This window comes from Cariama cristata, unplaced genomic scaffold, assembly GCF_000690535.1.
Source record: "Cariama cristata isolate BGI_N322 unplaced genomic scaffold, ASM69053v1 scaffold23616, whole genome shotgun sequence".
Lineage (NCBI taxonomy): Eukaryota > Metazoa > Chordata > Aves > Cariamiformes > Cariamidae > Cariama > Cariama cristata.
Window position 1 is genome coordinate 1 of NW_009623037.1, and position 16,712 is coordinate 16,712.

Consider the following 16,712-nt stretch of genomic DNA (forward strand, 5'->3'; position numbering starts at 1 on the left):
AAAACCAAACAGCATGACCACAGTCAAGCCCAGCACAACAACTCCAATCGCAGCAGCAATGGCAACGATGGTGTCTGGGGAGATCATAGTATCCGTTAAATGGAATTTTTCAATCTCAAGTTAAAATGAAACATGAAACTCAGAACGGGCTTCTCTAGTTGCAGCAAAACAAAACGTCATGGATCAAAATAAAGTCCTAGGCAAACATCCCCCCCCAACTAAAACTGCAAAAAACCACAGGAGCCCCCAAAACATGGACATTTTTAGTATCTATTTGTATCAACATTCAGAGCTCTTCAAAATTTGTTGAAAAATTTCCAACTAGCTGTAAGTAGAATGTGTATGTGTCCTGGCACTTATGTTCTCAATTTCATTAATGTAACTGCTAATTTAAATTGTAATCAGATGCTGCTAGAGCCTCTTGAAATGTGTACACTATTTCACACCTCTGAAGCTGTGTGACTTCCCTCTGTCTTTCCCTCGATTCTGTAACGAAATGAAAGAAGCTTGGATTAATCTGTATTTTCCAACAAATAACAAGATAGAAGGAATGAAAAAAAAGGAAGACAACTTGGAAAAATTAATGTGTTGCTCTTGCCACAGAGTGTCACTCTTACTCCGTATATGTTTTAGTTAGTGAAACGAGAAATCTGTCTTTACTGGTCTAGCTTCTGCATGTTTCATTTAAATAATCTGCAGTTTTGCTACTAGGGCATAAAATAGAACATATGTGCCCATCATTCTGATATGTTGGGAACATAGACAGTGTGATGACTCCCTAACTTTTTACCTATCTGGGTGGTTCAATAGGAAAAAATAATTTTTAATGCAGAGTTGGGGCATGCCATATATCATTTCAAAGTCTGTGATCTCAAAGTTTCAAAGGAATGGTTGATTTTTCCAGAACAATTAGTGAGTAACCACCTGGCATGGACATCAGACCAGCAACCCAGTTTCTTGCTTACACACCTCAGCCAGACCATGTATTTCTGAGCAAATGTGTAAATGATGGCAAACAATGCTTAGCTTTGGGTTTTCTTCCTTCAGACTTTTCTGTTCAAGAAAAGACTTTCCAATTGGAATAGTGCATGGGTACTCTTAAGTGCATATCCAAGTAAGCATCATATTGAACTTGCATCTGAGACCCTGATTAGGAAATTAAGAGAGAACAGGAATCAGTGACATGACTATAAATGTAGAGGTATAGGACAGTGGCTGGATTTTTTTGTCTGCTTGCATGGTAGGATAGCCAAGGAGATACTAAAAAAGTCCTTAAAAATATTTTGAACTTGTCTGCAGCTGAATGACTACACAAGAATATGAGTTTTACATGTGTAGAGTGTCAGTCCTGTAAATGGATCATATTCATATGCTTACAACATTTTTTTTTCCTCAGTGACATTTCTTGACTTCTCTAAAAACAAAACAAAACAAAAACACCTCTAATGAGGTCTGTACTTAAAATTAGATTAGTTTTTTTTTTTTTTTCTTTTTCAGTACCAGAGGCAGTTGATTCCATTAAGACAGTAGTTTTGTCTGACACCACCATCAACATATCTTGGAGTGAACCTCTGAAGCCAAATGGACCTCTAGAATCCATCCGCTATCAGATCTCTGTCAATTTATTACCCCCTGTCCCAGCGACACCCTTGCGGAAAAGTGAATTTCCAAATGGGGTGCTTGCCTGGTCTGTCAGTGGGCTTCAGTCTGGAACAAACAATTTATTCAAGGTATAATTACAAGCAGTTTTACCTGTTTGTTCACTAACCTGCAAATCTTTAGGCTGCTCTTCCGTAAAGCTGTATGTGTGCTTTGAAAATATGAGTTCCAAACTTGGCAGACTTCTCTCAGTCTTTTCATCTTAAGGAAAATTAAATGTCACAGTTTATTCCTACATGGGTTGTTCAGATTAAATCCTTAGAACTGAGATCTTTCCTATTTGGGGAGCACATCACAGATCTCAACAGTAAATAGGAGTTTCTGCTGCAATCCTGCTGTTATTGCCCTGATAGCTGACACAACATGCTAAGAGAGGGTCAGATGATGGGTATCCTCTGCTTTCAAAGGAGGATGCCTGGAACTGTGACCTGCTTGTGAAGGTCTTAATTTGATTTTGTGCTTTTGTTAATGATTTGGATGGTATAACGAGGAATACAGATAAATACGCACATACCTAGATACCTATGTGTGTGTATGTAAGTATGCATACCCAAACATAGGTCATATTTGATTGTGGCTTAGTGGAAGGCAGTGTGCTAAGGCACCTCCTCACCTTGTGTTTTTGTGATTCTAAAACACTGCCTAGCATGTGATGTGACATCTCGTGCCTGTGTAAGAGCATGTGGCATTTAAGAAAGGTCAAGAAAAAGAAGATTCTTGGTAAAAGATGAAACAAGAAACTAAGAAGAGTCTCTGAGGGAGGGGACTCTAGGTTATGAACTTCCAGCCTGAAGATGTGTAACGCTGAAGCTGTCAGGCTCCAAATCTTTTTACACCTCTGTGTATATTGTCTGAAAATTGTCTTATTTGAAATCAGTTAGTCTTCCAAACTCCTGGAGTTGCTAAAGCCACCTTTCCAACTGGTCTGGTACCATACAGTTAATCTATTTCCTTACTAGGTTCTTGCTTTTCATCCCGATGAGAACTGGTTTTCTGAAAGTGTCCCTGTTACTGCAAAAACTTTTGAGACTCCACCTGCACCTGTCAACATAGTTCCCAGAAATACAAGTTTCCAGCTAGAATGGAGAGCTCCTCTGCATGTCAATGAAACCAGCTTCTGGTTTGAGCTGCATAAGGTAAAAATACCCCATATTTTTTTTCCAGATCAGAGCAAATTTAACCCACTCTGTCCTGGTGAGGAGGATGGGATGGCAGGATATATATGAAGAATCTCAGTGGATAATTTGGGCATGGTGACGTCAGTCTTAGTGGCTCAGAAGAGGCGAGATGGAGGCAGCGTTTGCCAGGAACAAGGAGGAGTGCAGCTGTAGCATTTAATACTCCATAGTGCTAAAGGACATCCTGGATGACCCCACCAGAATTCCTCCTAGATCTCCTGTTTCAGTAGAGTCTCCTCCCTCTTTCCTCACTGCCCTCCCCCAACCTGGCTTGTAGCTACAAATCCTATGTCTGCTCTGCACAAGAAAGAGAAGAAAAGGGTTTTCAGCATTAAATGTTAGCTACAACCTAGTATCTGAATTTTATTTTCCTATGATAGAGGTTAGGAGAAAATGCTGGAGAGAAAAACAGGTCTGGTAGTGCAGACTGTAGAAGTAAGCGCTGCAGTGACAGCAGCATGGATGGAAGCTTCAGATTTTAATGTCTGGACCACTGAACACAGAAAATGTCATGTGCTAAACTGGATCACGTAGATTCCTTAATATAGACAGTCGGATTCATTAGGCCTACATCAAACTGCCCTAAAACAAATATAGCACAATTCCACTAAATCTCCTCCTTTCAATTGCATGATGGCAAGCTGAACTCATGGGCATGTCACGGTGATCCAGAAATACAAGCTGCACAGACATAAGCAAGGGGAAGGCTCCTTTTGGCTGTGCAAAGAGGGCACTTAATCTGTTGTCCTTTGTCACTGTCAAGACTTGTAGGTCTCCTGAAAGCAAATTAAAAAACCTAGGTTTTGTGTCCTTGGTCTCTAAGAGCACAAAGTCCCGTGGTTGAAACAGCGTGTGTGTAATCTCTCCTCTATTATTAAAAGGTGGCAAAGTAGTTAATCTACCCATACTTTCAGCAGAGCAAAAAAGTTCACCACAACGATATTTTATTTTTCTAGTGGCAAACAAAAAGTGACTGGTTTTCTCCTGCAAGCACTACGTGCATCACAGATCTTGTTTACACATGCAACCTCACAGGAACTCTTCCTTCAACCAACTACTTTGTAAGAGTAATAGTAGTTTATATTACAGGAGCGAAAAGCACTTCCTCTTCAACAAGTTTTAAAACTACAGGTAAGCACTTAATGTAGGGTAACAAGATTTTAAGACTATTTTCAGGACGTGAATATTCAAACACAATATTTTGTAAAATTTAGTAGTTAATTTTCTTATACTAGAAGCCAATAGTTGTGTGTGTTTGAAAAATAAATAACACAATACCATATCTACAAAAGTAATGGGGGAAAGAAATGAGGTTCACTTCCAAGTGAAGCAGAGGAAAAGAGTGAGGGAAAATGAAATGAAATGCCTATACACCTGTGAACTGGTGAAAGGCTGCATGTGAATGAACATTTTGGAATTTGTCCATCACAAAGAGAAGGCCAAAGATTCATGCTCCACAGGGATTATTGATGTAGATCCTCCATCTTTTGTGTGCCAAAACACCCTTGTGCACATCTAAATTTTTCTCTGTGCCCATTGGCCCTTTGTCTTGCTGTAAACACATTTTAAGTGCTCTGTTTCTTCCCCTGTTTGGCCTAAGCTGGTGTTCCCAGTAAGCCAGGAGTTCCAAAAAGAGCAGAAGACACTGAAAACTCTGTACAGTGGGAAAAGGCTGATGACAATGGAAGCAACGTGACCTACTACATCTTAGAAAGCAGGTAACCTATGTGTGCAGGTGCTCTTCCCATAGGGAGCAGCCCAGAAGAAATCCAGGTGTAGAAGGGCTTTCAGTTTGACTCTGATGGGAAGAGTGAAATATCTATAAAGCAAATGGCCTTTCTCATCTTATCTCTTTCTTGGGTAAACTAGGTAGCCACCATTTCCAGAAATTCCTGGAAAACTTAGAAGAAAATATACACTGACAATATTTCCAGACCAACCCTGAAATACAGGGATATATTTAGATATTTGTTGGTGAATTAGAAGAAGATTTGGAGATATTTTCAAATTACAGATTTCAAGCATGTAGTATGTATTTTTGGCTAAAATATATGTAGAAATATCTTAGTGTTCAGAGGACTCATGAAAAGGTGTTACAATGTTTCCAGGAAAAATCATAAGGTATTCTCACCGACATGGGATGACTAAATAAATTTTAAAGTACTCTTTCATCAAACACAGATTGCCTAGACTATACATGTCACACTTGTTAGGCATCTATAGAGTGCCAATTCACACTTATTCCACTGGCATTGGAAGGGCTGAACGGACAGGGCAGAGTACATTGCTGTAGGCAGTGACTTTGAAACTTCTCGTTTTTTGACCACAACTCTGGAGGGGTCTGTTTAAGGCGGTCAATGCAAGGCTGAAATAATGCATTATGTAAAAATGAGGAGACTCCATCTTCTAAGATATTGCTGTGACATTGTTTGAAATCAGGACTGATGGAGGGAAGCGATTTTTTAAACTCGGCTAGTATTTCTTTTTCCTCAGTTAACTCTGTGCTTATGAAAGCTAAGGACTGAGCGCTGTGGAGCTGGGCATACTTTACCTATATAAGTTTTCACCCAGACATATTTTCCTGGTGCTGTAAGCTTCCTCCATACAGTTCTGTGAGCATACAGCAGCACTGACCTGCATGCTATGAGAGTACAATAATTCCGATATGCCAAGAGCCCGTTTGTACCTGGCTTGCTGTGGACGGGTAAAGAAAGGACAGTCCCTTGGCCTGTGTCAGGGCTGTGCAGTAGCTGCTGTGTTCTCCAGGCTCCAGCTTCTTATTCATCTCTGGAGTCATAATGCATCACTGAGGTGTTTCATCTTTTTAGTGAAATAAGCTTTTATCTTGCGGTTTGAATGTGCACATGCTGATGTTTTTGACTGAATTTTGCTTTGATCTTTATGGTCCTTTTACACCAGGTAGAAAAATGTTAGATCAGTTGCCTAGCATTCTAGAAAATATTTGTATAGCCCTTTGAAATAACCCTTCTTTTTCATACAGCTCTGATAGGGGCATGTACACACCAAGGACATGAACATATAGTTTTCCCATGTCTTTCTGGTCTAGAAGTGTTTTTTTCTGCATTAAAGTGTGTTGGGAGAATGATTGACATGCTCATGAAGGTCATTTTACATGAAATATTACAGTCTTGTGTGACATGAAATGGTATTTCGGATATGTCCTTTCAAGTTTAAATACATGGTCTTCTTTTGGTTGGTGAATAATCAGCTCTGAATTTATTGTGAGCAATCAATCTCAGTCCAATGGGGAAAGGAAGAAATATACCCAGCAGTCAGCAGATACTGTGGGTAACTGGCGAGCTAAAGAATTGTGTCTTCACTGCCAATGACTTGCTTCCTGTTTAGCTTGTGAAACCTGATGCACAAGAGCTGCTGAATTACTCTGGGCTGCAGGAAAGCAAATACCTCTAACAGGACACAAAAAAAAAATGTTTATTTTTTTTTCCCCAAATAAGAAGGTTTTGAAATCTTGGCTGCGAGGTGTACGCTGAAACAGGTTAAGGAGTGCTGGAGCTTTTTATGTCTGAAATGTTCTAGCATTTCATTTCCAATGCCAAGCTAAAGATCTGTGATTCCTAGCATCGCTGAAATGGCACGGTACAATTTTCTGCTCTGTAGCCAAAATCCCACGGCCAGATTGAGCTTTCATGCAGGCAGAGAGATGTTGTGAAGGCCATGGAACTGAAGTGAAGAATGGGGGGGGGAAGCAGTAAACTGCCCTCACTGCATTAATGACATACCTGTGCTACTGTGCTGTGCCGGTTGCAGGAAGCAGTCCGACACCACCAGCAAAGCGAAGTCCTTGTGGGAGGTGGTTTACAACGGCTCCTGTGCCAGTATTTGCACATGGAAGGCCAAGAACTTAGAAGGAACTTTCCAGTTCAGAGCAGCAGCTGCAAATGTACTGGGACTTGGTGAATACAGTGACACAAGCAAGGATATAATTTTGGGTGAAGGTATGTCCTGCACTTTCTTACTCTGTTAATCGAGTTTTTTATTCAGAATAGTCATACCAATTTATGAAGAGGGACCCACTATTTTAATAATGATGTTGGTGCACAGGTAAAGTAATGTGTCTAAGAGGTAATAATAAATGGTGACATTTATATGGTGACCCCAGCTGCCAGTGCTCATCCAGGCTCTTTTGCAAGAACAATAGGCCTGAAATTTGCTTCCGCTCATTTATACTGGTTTGTCTCTGTGGCCCTGCACTCTGCATTATGGTATGATTCTTGAAATAAAGGCAAGCTCCCACACTGGATAAGGATGTGGGGATTACTTCTTGCCTTCAGCCATAATGTTAGACCTACACTCTGTGGGTGATTTTGAAAATCCCACCTTAAGTGATCAAACAATTCAGCATTTTCTCTTTCTGTGCAGGTAGTAGGTCATCACCACAGGAATGGCCGAGAGCTGGGACAGGAGGATTAGTCTGACCAAACGTAGACATCTGCATACAGCCTATAAGACAGCTTTTTGCAGAGGAAGACATTTATACAGCAGGCAGCTCAAGGGTTCTCTCAGGGTTGCTCAGCTCCATGGGACTGATAGCATTTGTATACATAGTCATTAACCAATTTTCCTCTTCTATTTAACAGATACTATAATCTCCCCAGACACCATCATTGTCATTGCTGCTGTGATTGGAGTTGTTGTGCTGAGCTTGACTGTGGTCATGCTGTTTGGTTTTGGTATGTGGCTGAGTTTTTTGCATATCCTTGGCTTGCCAGGCCTCAGTAAAAGGCAGTTCAGATGGTGGGAGATGATTGGCCTCCAGGTTTAGGGAAATGCTGAGCCACCTCCAGGGTGGGAGCTGGCAGGAATTTGTATATTTTCATCCTTTGAGGCCCTAGTGATGACCGGTTATGTTTTCAGTATCAAGGACAGGATACCAATTCACTCCATCCTCAGGCATTTCTTGCTGTTGATTCCCTGCTGGGAGAGCACAGAAATGCTGTAGGGACTCTGATGTTCCTGTGCATCCTTATGAAAACTTGTACCTTATGATTCTCAAGTTGGATACTGCATTTATTCACCAAAGGGTCCCATTTTTTTCCTCTTAAGCTTTGTCCCTGAAGAAAGGAGGTAGAGATTACCCTGAGATGTAGATGTCCACATGTGATGGTCCTGTCTTCTCACTCCTCATCCTCTCCCTGGGATACAGCAGCAGCCCTTCAGGCTTGGGTCTCGCCACATACAGAAGTAGATGCTTAACTGATTTCTCAGCTCAAGGAGCAGTTGTCTGTGTTTTGTGGGAAAAAGATGGTGGCCAGACGGAAACATCTTGCTGACCTGAGCTGCTGGAGGGCTATGTTGAACACAATAACAAGAAACCTGTAGCCTTTCAGCCCAATCACACGCTGGGATGCTCTCAGAGTGAAATATCCAATGGTCTGCTTTTCTGTTCCAGTATGGTGCCAAAGATGGAAATCCAGAAAACAGGCCTTGCCTGGACAGATAGTGTTTATCAAGGAAGATAAAGAATTAGCTCAACTCAGGGGGACGGCTGAGCTAGTGGGACTAGCCAATGCCTGTTATGCTATAAGGTATGTCCTTGAAGCAAATGTATTTTCAGGACAAAAAGATCCTAGAGGGCTTTCCTGGTCTGGTTTTCATCAGTGCACTCATCCCTGACACCTCAAGGTAGAGTTAAGGGCTGCATCTGCCCTGCGGGGCAGGCCTGCTCTGAAATACGTCCGGCCATCTTGGCACGCTGGCCTGGATTGCCCCTAGCCCACCTCGCACGCCTACATTGGCGAGAAATGCAAGTGCACGGAGAAGGAAGAAGACCTGATGTTTTCCAATAGCTTCCAAAACATCCAGGCTTCACCTGAGCTCCCCTTAAATATACCTGATGAGAAAAATACTACCAGATCCATTTGAGGAAGAATTTTAATAACATTTCAAATAGTCTTAGGTATGAGTAAGTGACTAGTATTGCTGTTTTGTAGCACTCTTCCTTCTCAAGCAGAGATTGAATCATTGCCAGCTTTCCCTCGGGACAAACTGAACTTACACAAACTGTTAGGAAGCGGAGCATTTGGAGAGGTGTATGAAGGGACTGCAGTAGACATCCTGGCAGATGGAAGTGGAGAATCCAAAGTAGCAGTCAAGGTAATCACAGCTGTGTATTTCTCTGGCAACAGAATGGGATGGGTGGAAAGATTTGGCTCAGCGATTATACCACAGAAATAGGTGTTGATAGATTTGGATATTTCCTTGCAGTATTTCTTGCAAGACACTTAAAGCTGAGCCTATCCTTGCAATGATTGCTGGGAAATAATATGTATATAAAGCTGTGTCTATGTCTGATTGCTACGTGATAATGGTGGTGGTGACCTAAGTGTTATTACACTTTTACTTTCTGTTGAGTAGACTTTGAAGAAGGGTGCGACAGACCATGAGAAGAGTGAATTCTTGAAGGAGGCACACTTCATGAGGTAGGGACAGTTTTGCCACTGGGCACCCTTTGAAGCCACTGTCATGTAAGGGCGGTGGCCTTCCAAAGGAATGAAAGCAAAACTTTCCTTTAAACAAATTACTGTGGCATTTTTGGGGTGTTCTCCTCTTTCTGCTAAAAAATTAAATCACTACTGATGAATCTTATGAAAATACAGTTATAAAACTGATTAGCAAAATTTAGGATACAGACTGCAAGTTCAGTATGTTCATATCATGGTTTTATTGGGGTTTGAACCGATGTATTTCAGTCTATTTGCTCCCCTAAAACTAAGTTAATTGTTAAAGGCAATTGGGCAACATTTGGCTAATCCCATTTTACCAAAATAAACATATCAAAACAAGCTGATGCCTTGAAATTTCAATTTACTGTGGAAAATGTTTTATAAAAATGTGCATACTTACCACTAGAGGCTGCCACATACCTCTTCTATTGAGGTAGAATTAAAAAAAAAAAAAAGCATCTGTCACATAGAAAGGTCTGTGTGTCAGCTAGAAATCCGGTTTTCCAGAGTCTCCACAGAAACGAGTAGAAAGAAATTCAGCTGAAACTTTCAGCTGGCAACATAAAACTGAGAGTGTGGTTTAGTTTTTCTATGCACTTCTGCACTTCTTCTCTGACTTTTGTTTCATGAATGCAGAATTAGAAGCATCTTACAAAGAGTAAATGTTGGGTGTAAACTTCCTACAATCTATCTTTAGTCTACCTAGCAGTCATAAAACCAGTTAAGGTCTCTTTTCTGTGTAGTATGGAAATTATATGTACCCATAGTTAAAGTCTTTGAAGCTTCCCCAATTCTGCTTTCTTGTTGCAGCTAATAATCCAAAACCAGAAATCCTGGAAAAATAAGTAGTTGGAAATTACTACATTTAAATGTAAACACTGATGTAGGCCCATAGGTACACCAATGAAATGAAATATAGAAACAAAGAGAGTAGAAAAGTTTAAATATTATGTAATCCCAGTAGTCATTAAACAATAATTAAAAAATTTGTTATGTTTTATATGCTTTAAATCTTTCATTTTTTTAATGTGAAAAAAGAATGATTTAGTTCCCTTGTGGAGGGCTTAATGATTTTTCTTGATGTTCATCTGTAAGGTCTCATAGATGAAACCAAGGGCAGAAAGAAAAATAAGTGGACCTGATTGATTACAAACCTTGATGTTAGATATTTAAATGCAACTTTTATTTTGCTTGCCTTTTTGGATGTTCATTAAAATTTGGATTGTAGTGTTAAGTATACTGTCCCAGTTAAGCAAGGTCTATTTGTTTCTTCTATTATTATTGCTATGCAGCAATAGGGAAATTGAGTTGCCTGTATTTCAAAAAGTCATTTGATATTGGTTGTTGGTGAGTCACTTGTGTACAAATATACGCAGCAAATTCTCGAGTGTATCCCATCACTTGAGAAGTAAGGAATGACAACTCAGTGGAGAAAGGGCTGCGGGAGCTGTAGGGAAGCGCCAGGTGCTCCTTCCCCTCTTTTTGTTCTTCACAGTGCCAAAGTTTGTTTGATTGAGAGGTATGTGCTAGGGGCTGGGGGGAACTGTCAAATTGAAAATCACACTTCTTGCTAGAGTCTTCGTCCACAGCTAAGATTACATGAATTGAAAGAGATTAGAAGGAATTTTTAAAAATTTGTTTTATTTGTTTGTTTACACTGGTGCATTTGACAGCATTTTGGACACCACCAGTTCCCTCAATAGAGTCAAGTTTCCCTGGCTGCTGGTGCAGGTACTTTCACACAGCAATGAGAAGGGAAAACCATTTTCTGACACAAGAAATGTGATTGCAGAAACACAGGCACTGACAGGGGCAATAAATATTCTTCATTCTTTGGAAAGCACTAGGTCCGAGAGTGCTGATTGCTCTGTGATAATCACAGAATCGATTTGGTTGGAAGAGACCTCTGGGATCATCTTTTTGGACACACACAGGCAATTACTAACATATCTGCAAATGTTCCTCATGCGTGTTTTGTTTCTCTTGAAAATGCACTGTGAGAAACAGTTCTCCACTGAATAGTGAAAGTACTATGTGGCACCTTGGGCTTTTACCTTTCTCTGCACATTTCTCTGAATCAGCAGTTCTACTGCGAATATAGTAATAAAAGCACTCTATTAAAATAATATAGATACCTTTAATGTACAGGTGGCCATTCCTCGATGAGATTGCCATTTGGCTACCTTTCTTTGCTTCCCGGAAATATGATGAAGTGTGCTTTTAATATACATGCAGGCATGCATTAGAGTGCCCATCAAAGTGCAGTGTGAGCCTGTGTTTTCAAAGGATGTTCCTGAACTCCCTCCACGACTGAGCAAACCCAGGCACTGTGAGTTACTAAATCACGTTGTTGGTAAAGGCAGGATTGTAAAGGCCAAACTGCTCATTCATTGCTTGCAGCTATATGCACTTTATTAGTTATCAACCAGCTGGATTTCTCATATGTAATCTTACAGTCATTTCCTCCTCTTTAGTAAATTTGATCACCCCCACATTCTGAAATTACTTGGTGTGTGCCTGTTAAATGAACCTCAGTACCTTATACTGGAGCTGATGGAAGGAGGGGATCTACTTAGCTACTTACGAGGAGCCAGAAAGCAAAAGGTAGGATAACGACCATGAGACTTACATTTTTAACCTGTAACTGCCCACAGTTTCTCAGTTTTGCCCTTTCTCAAAGGCCATGCTGATGTACAACTGCTTCTGTACCTGCAAGGTCTGACCTGGCTTTTCCCTAACGACCTGGGACCTCAATGTTCGAGTGCTGACCTTGCATTCAGAGTTGCTGTGAAGAAGACTGAATGTCATTAAAGCACTGACCAAAACTGTGATTTCAGTCATGAGATGTCTGCTGAGTTTCTCCCTATGAATACTGTGAACAGTCCTTTAAAAAGTGATCATAAATAATGGTGGTCATGTAATTGGTCTGTTAGGCCTCATAGGGGTTTTTTTTTGTCTTTGAATAGCAGCAGTATCCTTAATGTGCTAGGCATAGTCCAGGCATAGACGAAGATATTGTCCCTGTGCCTGTGTCCCCAAATTCTTTAGAAGGAAAGAGGAAAAAAGAATAAAGAATAAACATCTTTGAGCAAATTTTTTCCATAGTTAGCATGCAGATTAAGAATGTGGATGATAGCATTGCAGATCAAAAGGACTCAGCATTGAAATTTTATAGCATTATATCAATTGTCTAGTTCATTTACATGATCAGATCAAATCCACAGTCAGTATTGAATTCTACTGCAATGTATATACATGTATGCTACTAAAATGATATATTTTAGTGATTAATACAGCAGCAAGAAAACCTGATCTGACAGTGGGAGGAAATTTTCAGGGTCCCATTTCTTCCCCTGTAGTGAAGAAACAATTCTGAAGGTCCCAGGATATTCTTAGCCCCAAATCAAAGAACAGGATGTGTTCACCTGCCTTGCAGTGCAGTGATTTGGCAATTTACCCTGACGGTAATTAGGATTTACTCTATTGACATCCAGAGATTTTGCACCTGTGCTTTGCATGTTTTGGGAAGTTCCTGTAAATTTCAAATGAGGAAAAAACACCATGTTTGCGTAGGGAGGGTGTCATTCTGAGTTGGTAAAGCTGGAAGACAAGGCTAACCTCTGTCTTTGTTTCTTGTAGCTCCAGAGTTCCTTACTGACAGTGGCTGACCTCTTGGATATATGTTTGGATATTTGCAAAGGCTGTGTCTATTTAGAGAAAATGCATTTTATACACAGGTACAGAACTTATTTCCCTAGGCTTTTAAGGTTTACCTGCAATATCGGGATTCACTTACCTGGGAAAACATGCCTAGAAAGATGTCACAATGTAACAGAGAAGGCGAGAGCACTGGAGTAAAATTTAACATTATGCTTTTCTGCTAAAAATCACCTACAGTTCTCTCATGAAATGGTGGGCTACTGTAAAGTCTGAATCCAGGATTCATTGCACTCTTGGCAAGAATCATATCCTGTGCAACAAAGACAAGGGCAAGTGGGGAAGTCCATTTACTGTCTTCGTCTGCCTAATGGGTAGCTACAGAGGACACGGAGCCAGACTTTTTTTGGAGGTGCACAGGGAAAAGATGAGAAGCAACAGGCAGAAGTTACAGCAAGGGAAATTAGGCAATATTGTTCACAATGTGCAGGATGAATCACTGGAACAGGTTGTCCAGAGGGACTCAGTCGTCTCCAGTCTTGACGATACACAAAACTTATCTGGATGAGGCCCTAAGCCACCTGATCTGACCTCAATGGCACTACTCTGAAGAGAGGGTTGAACCAGGTGATGTCCAGAGGTCCCTTCTGACCTGAGTTATTCTGCTAATGCTCCATCTTCTTGTTTCTGCCCTATAAATCAGGGACCTGGCTGCTCGCAACTGCCTTGTGTCTGAGAAGGAATACGAGAGCTCCTCCCGGGTAGTAAAGATTGGTGATTTTGGACTTGCCAGAGATATCTATAAAAATGATTATTACAGGAAAAGAGGAGAAGGCTTACTCCCTGTCAGATGGATGGCTCCTGAAAGCCTCATTGATGGTGTCTTTACAAATCACTCTGATGTCTGGTGAGTTAATGCAGCCACACAGCTGTGGGAATAATCATACTAAATCCCACAGCAAGAAAATACTGATTTACAGGAGGAATAATAAGGTTGCATTTGACCATCTCTAATAATTTTTAAGCTAAGGCATATTTCCTTCTAAGTGATATTTTAATGAGTTAATGAAAAGTTTGGCACCACAACAGTACTTGCGTGGACGTATTTCTTAACGCTTTGAGCTCTAGCTTTGGATTCTGGCTGGAAAGAACTAGTGTCACTCAATCAAACAATTTTGTACTAGGCCCACAATGTGGTTTTTGCTTGACTGAGCAGTGAATTGGCTGCCTGCATGCTGTTCCACTTTGTTTTCCATGAGGTTAATTGGCATTTCCTTCCTGCAGCTGAATACTTTCCCCTTACTGTCTCACACTCTTCTGGTGACTTCTCTATTTTGAAGCCCAAATTTCTCAGCATCATCAGGGGAAGATCATAGTACTTTGCTGTGGAGATTTGCTTAAAGTGTGTCATTGCATGAGTTTGAGTTTATGGTGAAAAAACAGACACCCACTGTCATGAGGCATGGAAAAAAACAATCCAGTTCAGATCCATTGAACCTGAGATTCACACAAGTTTCGATTTCGGTAGCCACAGGTACTCATGGTGGGCTATAGCCCACTGATCTTGTCTGCAGCCCATCCATTTGGCTGCCACTCTTACGTTTATCTAAGCAAGTCATTTAGTGCTCTGTGCCAAATCAAATGAAGTGCTGATTGCTTTGTGAGTGGTGCTTAGGAGAACTTGTCTCTCTCCATTTCCAACCACATCTCTAGAGATTTCTAAACACTTGATTAAGTGAGGATGTGCTCAGCCAGAGAGTGTTGCCCAGGGAAGCTGTGGGCACTCAATGTCTTCTAAGCTGCTTCTCGGTGAGCCTGGGAAAGTGTGTCAGTTCTACATGTTTATTTTAGCTATTCCAGAGGCTGGCTTAAGGACGTATGAATTATTTCACAAAAAATTAAAACTTCTTACTCCTAATTTTTCTAACAGAGTCCTATTCTTAGGTTAGGGATGTTTTAACTGTTGATATGGAGATTGTTCATGATGATTATGATAATTAATTTTTTTTGTTGGTGTTTCTTAGGGCTTTTGGAGTCTTAGTGTGGGAAACATTAACTTTGGGTCAACAACCATATCCAGGTTTCTCCAATACAGAAGTTTTACACCATATACGATCAGGAGGAAGACTGGAATCTCCAAACAATTGTCCTGATGACCTGTAAGTTAATTTTGTTTAAATGTTGTTGATAATATTTATAAGAAGCAAGAAGCTTATTGCCAGGTGGCCATCATTTTGAACATTATTTATGCACACGCAGAGTTCAACATCTTCTGGTTTTTTTTTCCAATAAAACAGCTAGCACTTCTAGCTGCCAACCCACTACTAATTCATCCAGTAGTGCAGCCTGTGAATAAGAACTTAAAGTGTTGAAGCTGAATGGTGGATATTGATCTTTTAAACAGGATTTCAGAGACAATATAAAGTCAGTCTTGGGCATGTGATAACAGGCTGAGAGTGCCTGATGGTATTGGTTAAAAGTTAAGATGGCTTTAAGAAAGAATTTACCTGTCCCTGCAGACCGTATGCCTGCAATAGCAGATATAGCTGTCTTTCTCAATGGTAGCTGCAAAAATTAGGCTAAAATTAGAACATATGTGGAAAACAAACCGTGCTCTCTCCGCAGACATAACTCTGACAAAAGCCAATAAGAAAAGCTGAAGCGGTACAGCAAAAGGGAAGTCTGCACTTCTGGTTAGTCTTTAGCTGAACTCAATGAACAAAGCTTTCAATTTCCATTTGTCTCCTAGGCACAAAATTCAGGTTTAATGGCAAGATTCTTGCAATTAAAAGAATGAAATGAATACATATAGTGGATCAGACCCATACTGGCAAGAGGTGTATAAAGGAGGAAGTTGAACCTGAGCCCAACGATCACTCAGTATTGTCTAATGTCATGTCTCAATTCCTGTATCACCCAGTCTGCTCGAGCAGTCACAGTGATGCACTTGACAGCTGGTCCTACAAATGGAAGGAGAGGCTACTTAAAGTGCACAATTCTTACTCCTGGGGCTGAGGAAATGGCTTGAGAATAATTCTGTGATTGGCAAGCCCAGATCTCTGTGATAGGTCTCATATCAATTACCATGCTCTGAGTTCCAGAGAGGGTGATCATTTATCATTATGTAGATATAGCTGAAACACCATATTAGCAATAAAAAAAAGGTATGTATTAGCACTTGGAGGAACTGAAGAACTGAAGAGATTAGGATTTTGTTTTAAGAACAGCATGAAAACTGGAAGTCACAGAAGAAATGATAACCCAAAGCAATTTCAGTTTCAATATTTTCTGCTAAAAAAGGTCTCCTCAAAAAATTCCTGACAGCTGTTCTGTAGAATAAAAAAGCATAAGACCTAAGGTATAGCCATGTACTAGTATGATATTCAAGCTCACACAAAGGCTTATAAGGTCACTTTAAAACGGGTGACCAGATCTTCAGAAAAATCAAGAAAACTTTGATTGAAGCAATTTTTAAGGTCCCAAATCTCAAATTTAGCATAGCAGGTAGGGTTTGAATGCTGGTCTGCCTGTTGTAACTTGTAGGATGAGGGCCTAATAGCAGTAATGTAGTTTTTGAAAGCCAAGGGGCTGAATGAGCTTTTAGAGTCTTGTACCATCTTTTATCTCATTTGGTGAACACTCAGCACCTGCATGGAGCTTCTGTCAGTAGCGTAAACAGCTTTTTGCTACTTTGCTAGGTCATTAATGGCATGCTGGGATTCTTGACATTCCT

The 16,712-nt window shown here is 40.5% G+C and overlaps 1 protein-coding gene across 1 annotated transcript in view; it reads left to right on the plus strand.

The window, feature by feature from the left end:
• Positions 1 to 1,497: 1,497 nt before the first annotated feature.
• Positions 1,498 to 16,712, plus strand: part of LOC104163550 (proto-oncogene tyrosine-protein kinase ROS-like) — a gene marked incomplete at its 5' end in the record, with an annotated part of 29,276 nt that continues 14,061 nt past the window's right edge. Inside the window, 12 exons of the mRNA XM_009702589.1 lie at positions 1,498 to 1,730; positions 2,619 to 2,795; positions 3,794 to 3,968; positions 4,438 to 4,555; positions 6,627 to 6,814; positions 7,457 to 7,549; positions 8,794 to 8,972; positions 9,234 to 9,298; positions 11,797 to 11,926; positions 12,962 to 13,059; positions 13,683 to 13,886; positions 15,004 to 15,138. Coding sequence (XP_009700891.1) covers positions 1,498 to 1,730; positions 2,619 to 2,795; positions 3,794 to 3,968; positions 4,438 to 4,555; positions 6,627 to 6,814; positions 7,457 to 7,549; positions 8,794 to 8,972; positions 9,234 to 9,298; positions 11,797 to 11,926; positions 12,962 to 13,059; positions 13,683 to 13,886; positions 15,004 to 15,138 — 1,795 coding nt within the window. The remainder of the gene's footprint in view (positions 1,731 to 2,618; positions 2,796 to 3,793; positions 3,969 to 4,437; positions 4,556 to 6,626; positions 6,815 to 7,456; positions 7,550 to 8,793; positions 8,973 to 9,233; positions 9,299 to 11,796; positions 11,927 to 12,961; positions 13,060 to 13,682; positions 13,887 to 15,003; positions 15,139 to 16,712) is intronic.